Source organism: Akebia trifoliata, chromosome 4 (genome assembly GCF_017979445.1).
Source record: "Akebia trifoliata isolate Shusen 1 chromosome 4, ASM1797944v1, whole genome shotgun sequence".
Taxonomy (NCBI): domain Eukaryota; kingdom Viridiplantae; phylum Streptophyta; class Magnoliopsida; order Ranunculales; family Lardizabalaceae; genus Akebia; species Akebia trifoliata.
In genome coordinates, this window is record NC_141378.1 from 41,934,464 (window position 1) to 41,956,258 (window position 21,795).

Consider the following 21,795-nt stretch of genomic DNA (forward strand, 5'->3'; position numbering starts at 1 on the left):
TTTGAAACCATTGAAAGCGATTTATCAATACCATTAAGGGTTTTGGCAAGAGGTTGAAGAAAAGGGTATTTTGATAATTTTGTTAGTCTCTCATAGAAGACAGTCGACAGTCGTCAATAGTCAAAGGGTATGTCATAAGTTTGACAACCCAGGGGTATCTCCAACTATTTATCAAAACCGCAAGGGGTATATCAAAATTACCCTTAGAAGTCACAAACATGTCTTCAATCCAAAGGTCTAGCTTTTTATGTGTTCAAATCAGCTGGTGTGCCTGTTTGTTGTTTAAATTCATGTAGGCCCTCTGTAAGCTGTATTTCTCAAATTATATAACCATGAAATGGTTGTTTTCCAACAAATAAACTACATTGTGTCCACTCGACAAATATTGACAATAAGTTGGGATGCAAAACCATGTGAACCCTCATGAGGTATTATGTCTCTTCACCACTAAATCCATATTGGAGTTCTCCCCCCTTCATACCATTTCATACCTTTCTCTATCTATATATATATACATAGTTAAGCTAAGATTAAATCATCCAATTCCAAGTCTTCAAATCCTCTGGTCTTAAACTTCTCCTTCTTCTACAAACCTTTTGAAATCTATTTTTCGCTCTTGTTCTTCTAAGAACAAATTTCCAAAGAAGTTATGGGTATCCATTTGCTAGGGAAGGCTCATGCTAAGAAAATTTTCCGACGGTCTCTTCTGACTTCAGAGGCTATAGATGTTCCAAAAGGCCACTTAGCAGTTTACGTCGGGGAGACCCAAAAGAAGCGATATGTGATTCCAATCGCCTATTTGAACCATCCTTCATTTCAAGACTTGCTAAGTCAAGCTGAGGAAGAGTTTGGATTTGATCATCCAATGGGTGGTCTCACAATTCCATGTAATGAAGATGTCTTCGTCGATTTCACTTGTCGTTTGAACGTCTCAAGAGAGAGAGGGCATATATAAATACTGATTTTTATTTTTTAGTTTTTTTAGATTTAAAGGAGAGGTTGCTTCCTCAACAACCCCCACCCAAATTTTTGTAAACTAAAGAAAAAAAGGTGATTCAATACAGAGTTAGTTATGGGCATTGATCCCTTCTATCATATTGTCTTGAACTCCAATTTTGTTTAGTAAGGTGATGCTTGGAAACTAAATCTTCTGCAATGCAATACTTGCATATGCCTCACCACATGTTACTTTCAGGTCATTTTCCAAAGACACAGTTCTCACTTTACCTCTTACCAGCCCAGGATGCAGTAGCTCCACTTAATTTTTTTGTGAAACTTTTGTTCAACTAACACTGCCATGAATATTACGAGAGCTTCAAAACTGTTGTCCATGAACACGTTTCAACCTAAAAGACAACAAATTTCTATTTGTTTCAAATCATTGATGGTAAGATAATCGACGATGTGCTATTTGTTTATAACCATTGAATGGATCGATCTATAATTTCAAGCAATTTCTCTCAATCAATTGTTTTTTTGAGTTAATGATTATGTAGTCAACATATACCCCATTTGAAAGATTAGACTGCACATAGGAACATTTTAAGAAAAATAAGGATAAATTCACTCCTCAGTGGCTCTGGGGATACCATTTTAGCCAAACTAGGAAGGCAAAACAAGGATGGATTCAACCATTTTAACCAATCTCCCCAATTTTAATAACTCTTTCCATAACCCATGTAATATTTTTTGGCCCTCTTAATAGGATTTAGTGTATCAAAAGAAATTTTCATTTTTTTGGATGATAAGGAAAGAGGTCTTTAGTAACTTTTTAATTTATAAAACTTGAATGACAACTGATTGAGCTCAAATACTTGTTATAATTACTTGTATATATGTACAACCTTTCTCATTCATGATCATCACAACGGACGATGGAAACAATCCTCGACATATAAATACAGTGATGAAAAGGTTAGTAAGATAGTTTTATTGAATTTGAATTTGATGTAAATTGTTTTACATGGAGGAACAATTAAGCAAAAGGGGACAAAACTCACAATACGCTAAAAATATCAAAACTACTTTTCTCAATATAAATTGATGATCAAACAAGATCCAAAATTACAAATTCCATTCTGATAAGTAATGAGAAGATCATAAGCTAGCCATAAACTTATATAAAAATAAAAAAAAGCCTTTATCCCCCCTTGCCCCACCCACCCACACTCACACACACACACACACACACACAAATGAATGATATTAATAATAATAATCTTGATTTTCCTCTAAACCTATAATCTTCAACCGTTGATCTAACCATTCACCTTGTATTCAAGTTCTAGGTCAAAAGGTTGAAGATTATGGGCTTTGGGGGGGATTAACGATTTTCATTACAGGGTTGAATGAGGGTCTTTTAGTCCCTTTTTATTAGTCTCTCACAGAAAACCACAGTCAAGGTAGTATGACCTTAGTTTGAAAACCCTAGGGTCTCTCAAATATAAACCAAAATCCAAAGGGGTATGTCAAAACTACCTTTATAAGTCACTATTATGTCTTCAATCCAAAGGTCCACCTTGTTATGTGCTCAATGTTTGTTGTTTATATTCATGTAGGCCACTGTATTTCTCAAATTGTAGGTCATGTGATGTTCCAATTCCAACAAATAAACTACATTATCTCCACTCCACAAATCTTGATGATGAGTTGGGATGCAAAACCATGTGAACCCTCATAATGAATGTGTCCTCGCCACTGAATCCACAATTGAGATAATGCCCTTCACACCATTTCCAATCTTTCTCTATGAATATATATACATACATAGGCTAAGACTAAATCATCCAATTTTCCCAATCTTCAATTCCTCTGGTCTTAAAGTTTTCCTTGTTCTACATTCCTTTAAAAATTTCCAAAGAAGCCATGGGTATCCATTTTCCTGGGATTGGTCATGCTAAGCAAATTTTCCAACGGTCTCTTCTGAATTCAGTGTCCATAGATGTTCCAAAAGGGCACTTAGCAGTTTACGTCGGGAAGACCCAAAAGAAGCGTTATGTGTTTCCGATCACCTACTTGAACCATCCTTCATTCCAAGACTTACTAAACCAAGCTGAGGAAGAGTTCGGATTTGATCATCCGATGGGTGGTCTCACAATTCCGTGTAACGAAGATGTCTTCATCGATTTCACTTGTCATTTGAACATATAATGAGAGACAAGGACATATAAACATTGTTTTTTTTTTTTTTTTTGAATTAAAGGAGAGGTTGTTTCCTCAGCAACCCCCACCCATATTTTTGTAAAGGAGAAAAGAAATGATTCAATACAGAGTTAGTGATGGGAATTGATCCCTTCTATCATATTGTCTTGAACTTCCATTTTGTTTAATAAGGCGATGCTTGGAAACTAACTCTTCTGCAATGCAATAGAAATTCAAAGTTTTTTTTTTTCTTTACATAACATAGTTGGCAGGGAAGGGTAGATCCACAAAGACAACGTTAATTCCTATTTCTGACTCAAAAAGAAAAGGGATAAAGAGTTTTAAAACACTTTCTTGTGATGAAATTCTTAACCAAACAAATGATGAGGATAACAATGTAAAAAGAACTTAGATCAGCCGAATCCATCACAAACAAGTAACCTCATTAAAATATCTAAGGCTTGTTTCTTTTATTTCTATCATGCTCTTAGATCAGAAGATGAATCAATAAAAACACTTTTATAAATCAGAAATTTGATATCCCTTTTTTAGAAGAACAAAATTGTAAAAGGTATTGTTTGTTAAGGTTGTGATGGATGTCTTGTATTGTACACCAAAAAGTATTGTACGCTTATACCCAAACTGTTGTCCACAAGGAGAGTGTAATTGAACAAGAAAACGATGTTTTTCTAAAGGTCTAAGAGAAGAGTACAGAGAAATCCCGAGCTGTACTTTGTTTGTCAGGGTTAGTTAATTGCTCTCAGCTTATCCAAAGATGTTGTCACCAGACCACGTTATAACTTGCTATGTTATGTGTGTGTTCTTTATTTTATTGCCTTTAATTAAGATTTTGAAGGGACATGTGGGTGAGTTAACATTTTCAAAACTTCTATTGTTTCAAACCATTGACAACAATGTACTTGACGATGTGCGATTTGTTTAAAACCATTGAAAGGATCGATCAATAGTTTCAAGTGATTTCTCTCAATTACTCTATTTTTTCAAGTTAGTGTTATGTAGTCAACAGGCCCCACAATAAGAGGTCTCTTCTTAATCCACTCCATTTGAAAGATTATAGTGCACATAGGAACATTTTAGGAAAAATGAGCACGAATTCACTCCTAAATGATTCACCCATTCAAACCAATCTCCCCAATTTTAACAATTCTTGCACAAACCCATACACCATTGAATAAGAGTTAGTGAATCAAAAGAAATTTTCATTTTGTTGGATGAGAGGGTAAGGGGTTAATTAATTTTTTATATAATTTGAATGACAATTGATTGAGTTCAAATGCATGTTACATTTACCTTTATATATGTACAATCTTACGCAATAATAAACATCTCCTAGATATATAAATACAGGGATGATAATATTAATGACATAGCTTTATAGAATTTGATATATTAGAAAAAGATCTAAACTTTTTTATACGGAGGAACAATTAAGTTTAAAAAAAAAAAAAAAAAAAGGGAACTTGTAAGCAATGGGGGACAAAACTCACAATATGCTAAAAATATAACAACTACTCTACTCAATATAAATTGATGACCAAATAGTTTCTTAAAAGTTACTTTTTAGAGATATCTTATGAAGGTTACATGGAATTCATATAATTATAAGCTTGTATATGTACTAACAATAACGTTGACAAGATCATAAGCTTTCCAAAAGCTCTTGATTTTTCCCATTAGAATGTCGCAAAAACCTCCCCCAACACCCCCCCAAAAAAAAAAAAAAAAAAAAAAAACACACACACACAAACAAATGGTTAATAATTATAATCATCTTGATTTTTCTCTAAATGTATAATCTACAACCATTGATTTATTTGGAGAATCTAGTGTAAAATTTTTTTCTTTTCTTCTCATTGATTAATTTGGCATTTCTTAATCCTTGCTCAAAATCTCAACATTATAGGGATACTATAGCATTCACCTTGTATTCAAGCTCTAGGTCGAGAGGTTGAACACGATGGAGTTTTTGGGGTAAATTAACGATTTTCATTACGGGGTTGAATATGAGGGTCTTTTAGTCCCTTTCTATTAGTCTGTCACAGAAAACCACAGTCAAGGTTGTAAGTCCTCAGTCAGGGGTCTGTCAAATATAAACTAAAATCTTACCCTTAAGAGGCAGGAGTCACAAATATGTCTTCAATCCAAAGGCCTAGTTGTCATATTGAATAAATTCATGTAGGCAACTGTATTTCTCAAATTGTAGGTTTGAGATGTTCCTTCTAACAGATAAACTACATTGTGTCCACTCCACAAATCTTGTTAATAAGTTGGGATGCAAAACCATGTGAACCATCATAATGAATGTGTCCGCACTACTGAATCAAGATTTGAGAGAATGCCCTTCATACCATTTGCATATCTTTCTTTGTGTATATATATATATATAGTTAAACCAATATTAAATCCTCCAATTCTAAGTCTTCCAATCATCTAGTTTTCCTTGTTCAACAAATCTTTTGAAATCTGTTTCTTTTCCAAGAATAACTTTACAAAGAAGCCATGGCTATCCATTTGCTTGGGAGGGTTCATGCTAAGAAAATTTTCCGACGGTCTCTTCTAACTTCGGAGGCTATTGATGTTCCGAAAGGCCACTTAGCAGTTTATGTCGGGAAGACACAAAAGAAGCGCTATGTGATTCCAATTGCCTATTTGAACCATCCTTCATTCCAAGACTTATTAAGTCAAGCTGAGGAAGAGTTCGGGTTTGATCATCCAATGGGTGGTCTCACAATTCCATGTAACGAAGATGTCTTCATTGATCTCACTTGTCGTTTGAGCGTCTCGTGAGTGAGAGAGCTTTTATAAGTTCTAATCTTTTTCATTGATTCGAAGGAGAGGTTGTTTCCTTAGCAACCCCCACCCAATTTTTTTTGGAAGGATAAAAAGATGATTCAATACAGAGTTAGTGGTGGGCATGACCCCTTCTTTCATATTGCCTTTAACTTCTATTTTTTCTATAACTTCCAAGTTCAAATCAAACAATACATGTGTCAAGATATACGGAAGAGAACATGAGTTGGTAGGCTACCATGAATGACTGGTTGTTTCTTTGCATACGTTTGAGAATCAGATCCCGTACTTTATATAAGTAAATGACTAAAGCCCAGTACTTAAAATCATGTCGATGATACTCTTAAATAATTTGAGGAAAAATAATAAATGCAGATTGTTCTTATTGGCTTTGGATGCTTATTTGGATTAAGATTTCAATGGGATAGGTTGGTGAGTTTGTTGGTTTATATGATCCACTCTATAATTTGAAATATTGACTGCAATCAACAATCTGTTATTTGTTTAAAACCATTGAAAGCAATTGATCTATAGTTTCATGAGGTTTCTCTCAATCGTTCTGCTTTTTTCAAGTTATCGAGGTATGGGCAGTCAACAGATCCACAATAAGGTCTCCTCATAATCCACTATATTTGAAAGATAAGAGGAGCTACTTGAGGAAAATCAGTATGAGCTCACTCAGTAGCCCTGGGTTTTGATCTTTGGGGATTGCATGGTATCCAAATTCGGAAGGGAAAAAGAGGGATAGATTCACCCATTCAAATCAATCCACCCAATTTCAACAATTATTTAATATTTAGTGTCTATTAGCTTTTTTCTCTTAAAAAGAGTTAGTGATTCAAAATAAATTTTCATTTTTTTGGATGAAAGGGTAAGGGTGAAGAAACTTTTAATTCAAATACTTGCTATTTTTAATTGTATTTGTGTATTGAACTTGATGTATTAGAAAGAGAACTCTTTTATATACAAGAATGACTAAGTACAAGAGTAACTTGTAAGCAATGTGGGACTAAACCTACAATATGCTAAAATTTCAAAAGTAATTTTATCATCATAACTAATGACTAAAATGATACTAAAAATTATCTTCAATCGAACACCATTTCAAAATTTGAAAATAGGATAGAGATCATCCTATTCCTACAAACATGAGAATGTAGTAGGTGCAAGATAATGTCATTGTGAACTAAATACAAAGTAACTTGTAAGCAAGTTACAAGTTAATTCCATATATCTTTGTCGATGATTAATCTATAGTTTCGAGTGGGGTCTCCTAATCATTCAGTATTTTCGAGGTAATGTAAGCATGCTCGTCAATGCTCAACATACCCCACACTAATGTCTCCTCATATTTCACTCCATTTGGAAGTCCATAATTTAAAGACGAACAATGGCAAAAGAGGATGGATTCACCCATCCATCATCTTTAATAAAAGTAAATGATCAAAGAAATTTTCATTTTGTTGGATTAGAGGGTGAGAAGATATTTTGGTCATTTTTGGTAGTCGCTAACAGAGACACCAGTCAAAGGGGTATGTCATCGGTTTCAAAACCAAGGGGTATGTCAAAATTACCCTTAGAATTCACAAACATGTCTTGGTTGTTTTTTAAATTCATGTAGGCCCTCTGTGGGGCTGTATTTCTCAAATTGTCAGTCATTTAGTGTTCCAATCCCAACAAATAAACTACATTGTGTCCACTCCACAAATCTTGATAATGGGTTGGGATGAAAAACCATGTCAACCCACATTTGTGAGATTCCCCTTAAGATATGTCTCTTCACCACTAAATCCACATTTGTGACATTCTCCTTCACACCAATTCCTATCTTCCTCTATGTATATATAAACATGGATAAGCTAAGATTAAATTATCCAATTCCAAGTCTTTAAATCCTCTTGTCTTAAAGTTTTCCTTGTTCTACAAATCTTTTGAAATCCATTCCTTGTTCTTTTAAAAAACAACTTTTCAAAGAAGCTATGGGTATCCATTTGCTTGGGAGGGTTCATGCTAAGCAAATTTTCCGACGGTCTCTTCTGACTTCAGCGACCATAGATGTTCCAAAAGGGCACTTAGCAGTTTATGTTGGGGAGACCCAAAAGAAGCGCTATGTGATTCCTATCGCCTATTTGAACCATCCTTCATTCCAAGACTTGCTAAGTCGAGCTGAGGAAGAGTTTGGATTTGATCATCCAATGGGTGGTCTTACAATTCCATGTAACGAAGATGTCTTCATAAATTTCACTCGTCGTTTGAATGCCTCAAGTTAGAGAGGGGATGTACGAATAATGATATTTTTTTTCTTTTTTTCTTTTTTTAATTTAAAGGAGAGGTTGTTTCCTCGGCAACCCCCACCCAAAGTTTTGTAAAGGAGAAAAGAAATGATTCAATACAGAGTTAGTGATGGGCATTGATCCCTTCTATCATATTTTCTTGATGCAATTGAAATTGCACGTTTTTTTTTTTTTTTTTTTTTCTTTTTTTAATATAAGATAATCAGATCTTATGCCCAATATAAACTAATGACTAAAGCTCGATACTTAAAATCATGGATGCGGTCTTGTAACTACATGTGGATTCACATGATTTTGCCTCACCACATGTTCTTTCAGGTCATTTTCCAAAGACACATTTCACTTCTCTTTTCACCTTTGTCCAATTAACACTGCCAAGAATGATACAAGAGCTTCAAAGTTATTGTACATAATAGAAAATAGGACAACTAGCCCATGCTATATTGTTTGTTAATGTTGTGATAGATGTCTTGTATTGTACACCAGCTTCAAAGCTATAGTACACAAAAGAAAGTAAGACAACTAGCCCTTATGAAATTGTTCGTTAATGTTGTGATAGATGTCTAGTATTGTACACCAGAGATTATTGTACACTTACACGCAAAGGGGAGGTCACAAGCAGAGTGAAATCCCAAGCTTCTAATTTCTTTTTCAGAATTAGATAACTGCTCTAAACTCATCCATGGATGTAGGCATTGTCGAACCACGTTATTACCTGCTATGTTACGTGTTTTTTCCTTTCTTTTATGGCTTTTGATTAAGATTTTGAAGGGACATGTGAATGAGTTGGTTGGTTCATATTGTATACTCCATGACCATGTTCCACTCTGAAAGAAAACAAACTTCAACTTGTTTCAAACCATTGAAAGCAATATACTCAAAGATGTGCTATTTGTTTAAAACTATTGAATCAATCGACCTATAGTTTCAAAGGAGAGGTTGTTTCCTTAGCAATCCAATATCCCCAATGGAACATTTTAAGGAAAATGAGGATAAATTCACTCGGTGGCCATAGTTTTTTCTATCTTTGGGGACATCATGGTAGCCAAACTTGGAAGGAAAAACAGGGATGGATTCACCCATTCAAACCAATCTCCCCAATTTTAACAATTCTTGTACAATAGGAGTTAGTGAATCAGAAGAAATTTTCATTTTATTGGATGAGAAAGTAAGGGGTTAAGTAATTTTTTAAACAATTTGAATGACAACTATTGAGTTAAAAGACATGCTACGTTTACGTGTATATATGTACAATGATGTAGAACAAATGGCAGGGGATTTCATGGAGCAAGTTTATCGCGAAAAAAAGGAAAGCAAAAAAGCACTAGTAGAAATCATGAGCCCGGAATCGGAATCATTCGGCGAGACCATTTATGCGATTTTGCTATTTTAGAAAAGTTTAGTTTTGTTAATAACTTTAGTTTTAGAAGTCAAAATCATGAACCGTCGATTCTCCCTTATAGGGTTAAGTAGTTTGTATTTCCATGCTTAGTTAGTTTTTACTATTTTTAGCTATTTTAGCGTTTTACAAATGCAACTACAATGTAAAAATCACCTTAAATTTAATAAAATTTCTCTTTTAGAGTTCTTTTCTGGTGGATCCCAATTTCGCTTTATCCTACCCCCCACCCACGAATGGTTAATAATAATAATAATATTCTTGATTTTCCTCAATTGATTTATTTGGAAAATCTTGGGTAAATATTTTTTTCTTTTCTTGTCATTGACTAATTTCGCATTTTGTAATCCTTGCTCAAATTCTAAACATTATGGGGATCTTGATGTATTCACCTTGTATTTGAGATCTAGCTCGAGAGGTTGAAGACGATGGGCTTTTGGGGGTACGAAGATCTTTTAGTCCTTTCTATTAGTCTCTCACAGGAAACCACAGTCAAGGGAGCATGTCCTCAGTTTGAAAACTCAGTGGTCTCTCAAATATAAACCAAAATCCGAAGGGGTACGTCAAAAATGCCCTTAGGAGTTAGGAGTCACAAACATGTCTTTAATCCAAAGGTCCAGTTGTCATGTTGAATAAATTCATGTAGGCCACTGTATTTCTCAAAATTGTAGGTTATGAGATGTTCCAATTCCAACAAATACGCTACATTGTGTCCATTCCACAAATCTTGCTAATGAGTTGGGATGCATAACCATGTGAACCCTCATAATGAATCCACATTTGAGAGAATGCCCTTCATACCATTTCCAATCTTTCTTTGTATATATTTACATATATAAGCTAAGATTAAATCATCAAATCTTCCAAATCTTCAAGTCCTTTGATCTTTAAGTTTTTCTTGTTCTACAATTCTTTTGAAATCTATTTCTTCACCTTGTTTTTTTAAGAACAACTTTCCAAAGAAGCCATGGCTATACATTTCCTTGGGAGGGTTCATGCTAATAAATTTTTCCGTCGGTCTCTTCTAACTTCAGCGGCCATAGATGTTCCAAAAGGCCACTTAGCCGTTTATGTTGGGAAGACCCAAAAGAAGCGTTATGTGATTCCAATCACCTATTTGAACCATCCTTCATTCCAAGACTTGCTAAGTCGAGCTGAGGAAGAGTTTGGGTTTGATCATCCAATGGGCGGTCTCACAATTCCATGTGGCGAAGATGTCTTTGTTGATCTCACTTGTCGTTTGAACGCCTCATGAGAGAGAGGGTTTTATAAATACTTATGTTATTCGTTTGATTCAAAGGAGAGGTTGTTTACTTAGCAACCCCCACCCAATTTTTTGTACAATGAAAAAGGATGATTCAATACATAGTTTGGGCATGACCCTTCTATCATATTGTCTTGAACTTTCATTTTCCTTAGTAATTAAGGTGATTCTTGGAAACTAACTACAAGAGAACTTTCAAGTTAAAATCAAACAATACATGTATTGAGATATACAAAACATAACATGAGTTGGTATGCCACCATGGAAGAATGGTTCTTTCTCTGTATATGATTGCATATGTTTGAGTATCAGATCTCATACTCAATATAGACTAATGAATTAAGTGCTATATCATATGATACACTCCATGATTTAAATTCGTTGACAGCAATCGACGATCTGATATTTGTTTAGAACCATTGCAAGCCATCGATCTATAGTTTAAAGCAGTTTCTCCCAACCATTCTGTTTTTTCAAGTTAATGAGGTATGGGAAGCCAAGAGATTCCACATTAAGGTCTCCTCATAATCCACAACACTTGAAAGATTAGAGTGCACACAAGAACAACTTAAGGAAAATAAGGATGAGTTCACTCAGCGGCCCCGGGTTTTGACCTTTGGGGATATCATGGTAGCCAAATTTGGAAGAAAAAATAAGGATGGATTCACAAATTTAAACCAATCTCCCCAATTATCATATTTCTTACCCAAACCCATGTATCAATCCTTTATAAGAGTCAGTGAATCAAAAGAACTTTTCTAAGTGTTGGAAGAGAGAGCAAGTTTACACTTTTTTATGCAATTAAAATTACTACAGATTTGGCTCAAATAATTCCTACAGAGTGAGCTGAAAGACTTTCTACATTCACTTGTATATATGTACAAGCATTGAGAAAAAGCATTTTATTGAATTTGATGTATTACAAAGATATCCGAGCTAATTTATATAAAGGAACAACTAAGAATAAAATGAACTTGTAAGCAATGCGGAACTAAACCTACAACATGTTAAAAATTTTGAAACAGTCATATTCAACATAATCTACTGATTGAACATGCTACCCCCTAGGGCTTTTAGACCAATGATACAACCCTAGACGGCATCCTAATAGCCTTTTTTAAACCCTGCAAAAAACCTTGATTTTCCCAACAAAAAAAAAAAACAAAGATTCACTTCGACTTTAAGGACTAGGTTGAAGGGGTATAAGACGATGAGTTTTTAGGAGAAAAATAAGGGTTTTGGGCAAGAGGTTGAAGAGAAGGGTATTTTGATCATATTTTGTTAGTCTCTTGCAGAGACCACAGTCAAAGATGTATATAATCAGTTTGATAACCAAGGGATATCTCAAATATACACCAAAAACCAAAGGAATATTTCGAAATTACCCTTATGAGTCACAAACATGTCTCTATCAAAAAGTCCAGCTAGTTATGGTTTAAAAATAAATTCATGTAGGCCCTCTGTAAGCTGTATTTCTCAAAAGTACAGGTCGTGAAATGTTCCAATTCCAACAAATAAACTACTTTGTGTCCACTCCACAAATCTTGATAATGAGTTGGGATGCAAAACCATGTGAACCCCCATCAAATATGTCTCTTCAACACCAAATCCACATTTGAGAGAATTTCCTTCATACCATTTGCTATCTTTCTTTGTTGTATATATACATAGATAATCTAAGATTAATTCAATCCCATTCCAAGTCTTCAATACTCTGGTCTTAAAGTTTTCTTTGTTCTACAAATCTTTTGAAATCTATATCTTCTCCTTGTTTTTCTTAGAACAAATTTCCAAAGAATCCATTCCATGGCTATCCATTTGCTTGGGAGAGTTCATGCTAATAAATTTTTCCGGCGGTCTCTTCTAAGTACTTCAGCGGCCATAGATGTTCCAAAAGGCCACTTAGCAGTTTATGTTGGGAAGACCCAAAAGAAGCGTTATGTGGTTCCAATAGCCTATTTGAATCATCCTTCATTCCAAGACTTGCTAAGTCGAGCTGAGGAAGAGTTCGGATTTGATCATCCAATGGGTGGTCTCACCATTCCATGTAACGAAGATATCTTCATCGATCTCACTTGTCGTCTGAACGCCTCATGAGCGTAAATACCGATGTTTTTCATTTTATTCAAAGGAGAGGTTGTTTCAACCCCCACCCAATTTTTTGTAAAGGAGAAAAAGATGATTCAATACAGAGTTAGTGATGATTGTCTTGAACTTTCATTTGTTTTTTTCTAATAAGGTGATGCTAGCAAACTAAACTTCCAAGTTAAAATGAAACAATTCATGGATCATAACATGAGTTGGTATGCTACCAAGAATTAATGGTTCTTTCTCTGCATATGTTTGAGAATCATATCTCGTACTCATTATAAACTATTTCCATATGATACACTCCATTATTTAAAATCGTCGACAGCAATCAACGATCTGAGATTTAGCTATATATAGTTTCAAGCAGCTTCTCCCAATCATTCTGTATTTTTATGTATTTTTTCAAGTTAATGAGGTATAGGCAGTCAATAGACCCAATTCTAAGGTCTCCTTATGTCCACTAAATTTGAAAGATTAGAGTGCACACAAGAACAATTTAAGGAAAATGATGATGAGTTCACTCATCAGCCCTAGGTTTTGATCTTTGGAGATGTCGTGGTAGCTAAATTTGGAAGGCAAAAGAGGGATGGATTCACCCATTCAAACCAATCTCCCCAATTACAGTAAGTTTTACCCCAAACACATGTAATATTCATTGTATATTATGTTTTTCCTTTATAAAAAGAGTCAGTGAATCAAAAGAAATTATCAAATTCTTGGATGAGCAAGTGAGCAAGTTTACACTTTTTTGTTGATTTTTAAAAAAATAAATAAATTAGAAAATCAAAGTTTTTTATTTTTTATTGGATGGGATAATTACCTAAGAAGTTATAACTTCTTTTAACTCTAACCAACGTCTTCTTTGGAACGGCCTTTTCAAACCAACGCCTTTGAGGCATTGGTTCAGTTTTGGCTATTGGCACCCCATTTTTCAACACCTCTTAGGAAACAATGAGAACTCATTGTTTATATATTCGAGTTAATCCAAGAAGATCTAAAAACTTCACTTCTGATTTATTCTCAAGTCAACATTGACAGATTCTTGAGTCTAAAAACATTCAATCGACTACGCTTTAATTGTTCTCATTATTTATTATTTGTGAGATATATTAAAAGAGAGTACCAAATACTTTCAGGTTCACCATAAATAGAGATTGGAGTGCTACCCTCTCTGTTATAGATCATGGTATCCTAGGAGATAGATGTCTAGGAACTGTTGGCATCGAAGCAGGGGTGAAATCTGTCTTAAGGACATCGCGTTCAACGTGAAGCCTTGATCTTAATTTGTTTCTACAAACCGATAAATTCTTTTAATTTTTTTTTTTTTTCTCTCCTAATATTTAATTTGGATTTAACTTAACTTCTCATTTAATTTTGTACTTGATTTATTTTCTTAATAAAACTGATTTGCACCCAACAATTTACACTTTTTTAAGCAATTAGAATTACTACAGATTCGGCTCAAATTATTTCTACGGATTGAGCTCAAATACTTTCTATGTTTACTTGTATTGATGAACAATCATTTTATAGACTGGTGTTTTGTAAAGATATTTAAGCTCATTTATATAAAGGAACAACTAAGTACAAAAGAAACTTGTAAGTTGATGAGTTTTTCGAAACATTGAATTATACGTACATTTCTAGGACATTTATCTTAATTTTTGTCCCTATTTCTCCGTATTAAGGTAATAATCATGATAATCCTCGAAACATCATGTTGCATATTATTAGATGATAATTAGGCTTAATTATACATAAATAAATTCATAAATCTGATTACGTGTGTTTCTTGTGCAGAAAATCAGCATTTTGGAGTCCAAATCTCAAGGCAAAAGCATTTGGGCCCACTTTGGAATGCCCTAATCCTTAACTTATATTCTTCTTTTTTGTCCTTTTGTGCAAAGAAAAGTGGAGGCTACTTTTGAACTCTTCTACACACTTTTTTCTCTATAAATAGAACCTCAATCTCTAGAGAAAGGGTCCCTCTTCTTCTTCCTAATTTCTTTGAAATTTTTTTATTTTTCCTTTGAGAGAAAGAATTCTTGTAGAAGTGAGATCTCAAGAGTGTTTTTCTTTTCATCTTTGTTCTTTAAATTTTTTTGTAACTCCATTGGAAAATCATTAAGAGGGAATCGAATTGCAACATAGACTCTTCTCATTCTCTTATCTACCATGTTTCCCTTATTTTACTATTGTTGTAATTTGTTCCTCGCGATGATCGGCTAGACTCTCCTTAGAGAGGTCGATGATGCCGGAACTAGTTCATCTTAATATTGTTGTTTCAATTCCATTAATTCTACTATAATTGTGTTCTTATGAAGCCTCTTAAGGTGAGATCATCCTATTTGTATTTTCAATTCTAACTTTGATGATTATTACTTAGATGAGTTCAAGCTTAATCATACTTTGTGATGAAATCGAAATATAAGTTGGATAATCTCATATAAGTTTAGGATTCATAATTACTATTTTCTAATTATCTTCAAGTGATTAATCAATTTATCTTCCAATCCATGAACAACGATTTGTTACGTGGATTGAGTTAAAATGGGAATTATTCAGCATTAAGATGACTTGCAAAGACTAATTTGATCTTTCTAAGCCCTTCTTACATTGTTTTCAATCTCTATTTTTACTCTCATTTCAGTTTTTAATTTACTTCTTAGTTGTAATTCTTCTAATCTGTTTTAAAATTCTGTTTTTAAAATTCTATTTTGGTTTCAATTCGAAGAAAAAAATTGAATCTCCATTATCCTTGTGAAACGAATCTTACTCTCAAAATTTATTTCATTATTTGTTCAATCTTACATTTCTGCAATCTACATAGCATTGATAATAAGCAAGGCAGGATTAAACCAACAATATGTCAAAAGAATTGAAACAACTCTATTCAACATAAACTAATGATCAAACATGACACTGAAAACTATCTTCAATGAAAAAAGATTAAAAAACAAAGATAACAATCAGATTAATCCTACAAACATATGAATGTACTTGGTACAAGATGCCATTGTGAACTAAGTATAAAAGTAACTTGTAAACAATGTGGGACAAAACCCATAATATGTTAGAAATTTCAGAACAACTCTACTCAATATATACATTAAAATTATCTTGAATGAAATAGGTAATGATAAGATTTCTTCATCTTAATCATCAAAGCCTTATCCAAAAAAAATTAGGGTCAGCTAAACAAATCTCGTTCTTTCATCCCATTATGTCTAATCATATCTTCTATTAATTCTAGTGCAATCGTATTCGCGTTCACTATCTAAATCCCCATTCTTTTGTTAATTCTATTTTGTTCTTGAAGGAACAAGGCTTCCAATATGGCCTGGAAGCCTTAATTTACTTTGACCAACTACCATTCTTAGGAGGATAAGCTCAAGTGTTGGTTGGCAAATATAATCATGAAGGTGACCAGTGCCCCTATAAATTGGAAACACCATGATTCTTGATGTGTTTTTATCACAAGTAGAAGGCTTGGTAAGACATATTTTGTAGTCCTTGTGTAGGTGTCTCGTAATTTTGACATACCCTACAAGTTTTGGTATTTATTTGAGATACCGCTAGGGCTTTTAAACTGATTACACACCCCATGAAGAAAGTCTTCTGTTAGAGACTAACAAAAATTACTGAAATACCTTTTTTCAACCTCGCAAAACATTCACCTCGTCTTTAAGCACTAAGTTGAGGAGGTATAAGATGAAGGGTTTTTCGGGAGAAAAATAAGGATTTTTGGCAAGAGTTGAAGACAAGGGTATTTTGGTCATTTTTGTTAGTCTCTCACAAAGACCACGCTCAAAGGGGTATGTAATCAGTTTGATAACCCAGGATATCTCAAATATACACCAAAAACCAAAGGGGTATGTCAAAATTACCCTTAGGAGTCACAAACATGCCTTCAATCCAAAGGTTCAGCTTGTTATGGTTTAAATAAGTAGGTGCCTATCTGTGGTATAAATTCATGTAGGCCCTCTGTAACCTATAATTCTCAAATTGTAGGTCATGAAATGTTCCAATTCCAACAAATAAATTACATTGTGTCCACTCCACAAATCTTGATAATGAGTTGGGATGCAAAACCATGTGAACCTTTATGAGGAATGTCTCTTCACCACTGAATCCACATATGAGAGAATTCCCTTCATACAATTTCCTATCTTTCTTCCAACTATATATAGAAAGATAAGCAAAGATTAAATCATCCAAAACCAAATCTTCAAATCCTCTGCTCTTTTAAAGTTTTCCTTCTAACAACAACTTTACAAAGAAGTTATGGGTATCCATTTGCTTGCCCGACTTCATGCTAAGAAAATTTTCGGACGGTCTCATCCAACTTCGGAGGCCATAGATGTTCCAAAAGGCTACTTAGCAGTTTATGTCGGTGAGACCCAAAAGAAGCGCTATGTGATTCCAATCATCTATTTGAACCATCCTTCATTCCAAGACCTACTAATTCAAGCTGAGGAAGAGTTCGGATTTGATCATCCAATGGGCGGTCTTACAATTCCATGTAATGAAGATGTGTTCGTTGATCTCACTCGTCGTTTGAACTCCTCATGAGAGAGAAGGGACATATAAAATACCTTCATTTTGTATTTATTTAAAGGAGTGGTTGTTTCCTCAGCAACCCCCACACAATTTTTTGTAAAGGAAAAAAGAAGTAATTCAATCGAAATTTTCTTGACCTTCCAAGATTTATTCTTTTTTAACATAACAGTGTTGGTATGTTACCATGGATGAATCATGAATGGTTCTTTCTCTGTACATACTTGCATAATTTTGAGAGTCAGATCTCATACATACTCATTATAAAATAATGACTTTGTTACTTAAAATCGTGTCGATGATACTTCGAAATAATTTGATGGGGTCTAGTACCTACTTCATGTGGATTCACATGGTTTTGCCTTGAGCAACGTTCTCTCTCTCTCTCTCATGTTTCCTTGAGATCATTTTTCAATGACACTTTTCACTTAAGTGCAGCAGCACCAAAGACTTTTTGAAACCTTTGTCCAATTCAACCCTGCCATGAGTAATGTGAGAGCTTCGAAGCAATTGTAAATAAAAGAAAATAGGACAACTAGCCCATATGATATTGTTTGTTAATGTTGCACACATGTCTTGTACCAAACACCAGAAAGTATTATACACTTATACCCAAACTAGAGGTCAAAGGGATTGTGAGGGTTAGTTAATTGGTCTGAAGTCATCCATGGATGTAGGCACCTCCCGAAGCAGGTTATATCAAGCTATGTTATTTCGGTGTCCTTTCTTTCTTTTTCTTTTTGGTCTTTGATTAGGATTTCAAAGGGACATATGGGTGAGTTGGTTGGTTCATATGGTACAAGTTCATGAACATGAGCCAAAGTAAAAAGAAGCAAACTTCAATTTGTTTGAAACCATTGATAGGAATCGACGATGTGCTATTTATTTAAAATCATTGAAAGGATTGATCTATAGTTTCAAAAGATCTAAACTGTTTTATATGGAGGAACGATTAAGTAAAAAAAAGTACTTGTAAGCAATGGGGGACACCAATCAAAATATGTTAAAAATATCAAAAGTACTCTAATCAATATAAATTGATGACCAAACATGATACTAAAATTTCCTTCTAGAGATATCTGATTAAGATTGCATTGGACATCATACAATTATAACTATAAGCTTGCATATGTGATGAAAAACCTTGTCTGAATAGTATGTGGTACAAGATGCCATTGTGATAAGTAATGAAAAGAACTTTGACAAGATCATAAGGTTGCCAAAAATCCTCACAAGGACTTTGCCAAAAACTTTTGGAAACACTTATTTCCTCTCAACTCACCCACCTACACACCCAAAAAAAAAAAATTAGTAGTAGTAAGTTAACTACTACTACTACTACTGATAATAATATTAAATCTTGATTTTCCACAAAAATCCATTATCTTCAACGGGTTGTTTATTCAGAATATCTAGGGGAAAACTTTTCCTTTTCTTCTCATTGACTTATTTGGTACTTCCTAGTCCTTACTCAAACTCTCAACATTGTAGGGATATTGAAGTATTCACCTCGTATACAATCTCTAGGTTGAGAGGTTTAATACGATGGTTTTTTTTTTGTGGAGTGTGTGTGTGTGATGTTCTTTTAGTCCCTTTATGTTAGTCTCTCACAGAAAACCACATTCAAGGAAGTATGTTCTCAGTTAGAAAACCCATAGTCTCTCAAAAATAAACCATGCAAAATCCCATGGTGTATGTAAAAACTACTCTTATAAGTCACAATTATGTCATTCAATCCAAGGTTCTGGCTTGTTATATGTTCAATTTAGAATGTGCCGCTGTCTGTTTGTTTAAATTCATGTAGGTCCTCCTGTATTTGTCAAATGGTAGGTCATGAAATAATCAAATTCCAACAAAAAAACCCAAATTGCCTCTACTCCACAAATCTTGATAATGAGTTGGGATGCAAAACCATGTGAACCCTCATAAGATATGTCTCTTCACCACTGAATTCACAATCCCTTTATACTATTTCTTATCTTTCTCTCTCTATATATATTTATATATCTATATAAGCTAAAGATTAATTCATCCAATTCCAAGTCTTCAAATTATCTGGTCTTTTAAGTTTTCCTAGTTCTACAAATATTTGAAATTTATTTTGTGTTATTATTCTTCTAAGAACAACTTTCCAAAGAAGCCATGGGTATCCATTTGCCAGGGATTGTTCATACTAAGCAAATTTTTCGACGGTCTCTTCTGACATCGGCAACAATAGATGTTCCAAAAGGGCACTTAGCAGTTTACGTCGGGAAGACCCAAAAGAAGCGCTTTGTGATTCCAATAACCTATTTGAACCACCCTTCATTCCAAGACTTACTAAACCGAGCGAAGAAGAGTTTGGGTTTGATTCATGGGTGGTCTAACAATTCCATGCAACAAAGATGACGTTGATCTCACTTGTCATTTGATCGACTCATGAGAGAGAGGAGTTATACAAATACTTATCTTTCTGATTTAGTTCGAAGGAGTGGTTGTTTTCCTAAGCAACCCCCACCCAATTTTTGTAAAGGAAACAAAATTATGATTCAATGCAGAGTTAGTGATGTACAAGCACATATAGTATCATCTATCATGATGTATAAGCGATGAAAAATATGCAAATATGTAGTAATTGTTGTGTTAATTTGTAAAAGTGTAATAAAGAACATTTTAGATCAATTCACATGGATTACAAAGTTGTTTTTAGAGGAAGATTTCTTATTAGTTCTTATATTTTCAAATAGATGGTGAAAATTCATTTTAGAGAGAATTTGGACTCAATAAATACCATTTGGAATTCCTCACACCAAGACTCTCTTTGAGAATTCCTGCCATTTATGGGGAAAAAAAATATTAATTTTTTAATATAAAAATAAAATATAAAGAAAGAAAGAAAATCTAAGGAGAGGAACCTATCCAAATTGGATGTGTCCCTTGGGGTACTGAATAGGCCAAAATGGCGCCTAATGAGAATGGGTTCAGGCTCAAAGGACACCTCCCAACGACAGCTCCAATGAGTTTGGAACCGCAATTGGTCCTCCGATGAGCATTTCTGAATGGGTATCTCTTTTGAGACATTTGTCTACATATAGATACAAGTTTGGCCAGACAGAAACATCATAAATCAGAACAAGTCTCTCTCTTTCCTAAATTGATTTTAGTTCTTTCTTCTTTTTTAATTTAATTTTTTAAGAGGCATTTCTGAATTAGAGAATTTTTTTTGTGTAAGTATCTTCAAAGTTAATGCAAACATTGATAGAATTACAAACTTTTTGGTTATAAAAAAAAAATGGCTCTGTTGTATTCTAAAATATAAGTACAAAGATGATACTATTAAGAAAATTATTTTATTGATTTGATGTATTATAAAGAGATCTAATCTGTTATGTATAGAGGGACAATAAAGTACAAAAGTAACTTGTAAATAATGTGGGACTAAACCCACAATACGCTAAAAATATCCAAATTACTCTACTCAACATAAACTAATGACCAAAGATGATAATAAAAAATTACCTTCTTTAGATATATCCTACTGAGCTTACATGGATATCATATAATTATTGTTAACCAACCAACTATTCCAAAAGACCGATCTTTTGGAGAAGGGGATAACTATAAAAATAAGAGAGTCATGGGGCTTAACTGGGGTATGACTCACCCGAGAGTGGAGTAAAATATACACTCAACACTCCCCCTCACCCATAAGGGTGGAAAGATTCGAACCCACGACCCAACAAGCCTAGCACTCTGATACCATTTTAACCAACCAACTAGTTCAAAACACCGATATGTTGGAGAAGGGGAGAACTATGAATATAAGAGGGTCAAGAGGCTTAATTGGGGTATGACTCACCTGAGAGTGGAGGAAAATATACACTCAACAATTATAAACTTGTATACATGATGAAAAACGATGTCTGAATCGAAATAAGAACAAAAATCCTCCTATTCTCATAAACTTAAGATTGTACATGGTAATAGATACCATTAATGTTATAAGTAATGACAGGAACATAAGCTAGCCAAAAACCCTTGATTTTTCCTCACAAAACATCAATCATCCTCAACCTATAAGATAATTTTTTTGATTTAATTGGATACTCTTTAACTGGCCAAACTCGTCGTCTTCAACCATTGAATTATTTTTCACAAGTTACTAGAGTAAAGATTCCATTTTTTTTTCTCATTGTCATTGTTTGGCCATTCTTACAACACTGCCCAGATATTAAAGGATTCATTTCGTCTTCAAGCCC

The 21,795-nt window shown here is 34.0% G+C and overlaps 6 protein-coding genes across 6 annotated transcripts; all 6 read left to right on the top strand.

Moving 5' to 3' along the window:
• Positions 1-2,865: 2,865 nt before the first annotated feature.
• Positions 2,866-3,150, top strand: LOC147405044 (auxin-induced protein X15-like). Its single transcript, XM_086437952.1, has one exon. The coding sequence runs from the start codon at positions 2,866-2,868 to the stop codon at positions 3,148-3,150; it is 285 nt and encodes a 94-aa protein (XP_086294078.1).
• A 2,511-nt stretch (positions 3,151-5,661) lies between these two features.
• On the top strand, positions 5,662-5,949 carry LOC147405045 (auxin-responsive protein SAUR22-like). Its single transcript, XM_086437953.1, has one exon. The coding sequence runs from the start codon at positions 5,662-5,664 to the stop codon at positions 5,947-5,949; it is 288 nt and encodes a 95-aa protein (XP_086294079.1).
• A 1,982-nt stretch (positions 5,950-7,931) lies between these two features.
• LOC147405046 (auxin-responsive protein SAUR22-like) lies at positions 7,932-8,222 on the top strand. Its single transcript, XM_086437954.1, has one exon. It carries the CDS (start codon positions 7,932-7,934, stop codon positions 8,220-8,222), a length of 291 nt encoding a protein of 96 aa, XP_086294080.1.
• Positions 8,223-10,612: 2,390 nt separating this feature from the next.
• Positions 10,613-10,900, top strand: LOC147405047 (auxin-induced protein X15-like). The gene has a single exon (XM_086437955.1). The coding sequence runs from the start codon at positions 10,613-10,615 to the stop codon at positions 10,898-10,900; it is 288 nt and encodes a 95-aa protein (XP_086294081.1).
• Positions 10,901-12,543: 1,643 nt separating this feature from the next.
• LOC147405048 (auxin-responsive protein SAUR21-like) lies at positions 12,544-13,040 on the top strand. Its single transcript, XM_086437793.1, has one exon. It carries the CDS (start codon positions 12,716-12,718, stop codon positions 13,004-13,006), a length of 291 nt encoding a protein of 96 aa, XP_086293919.1. The 5' UTR covers positions 12,544-12,715; the 3' UTR covers positions 13,007-13,040.
• A 4,056-nt stretch (positions 13,041-17,096) lies between these two features.
• On the top strand, positions 17,097-17,659 carry LOC147405049 (auxin-responsive protein SAUR22-like). Its single transcript, XM_086437794.1, has one exon. It carries the CDS (start codon positions 17,285-17,287, stop codon positions 17,570-17,572), a length of 288 nt encoding a protein of 95 aa, XP_086293920.1. The 5' UTR covers positions 17,097-17,284; the 3' UTR covers positions 17,573-17,659.
• The last annotated feature ends 4,136 nt before the right edge of the window (positions 17,660-21,795 follow it).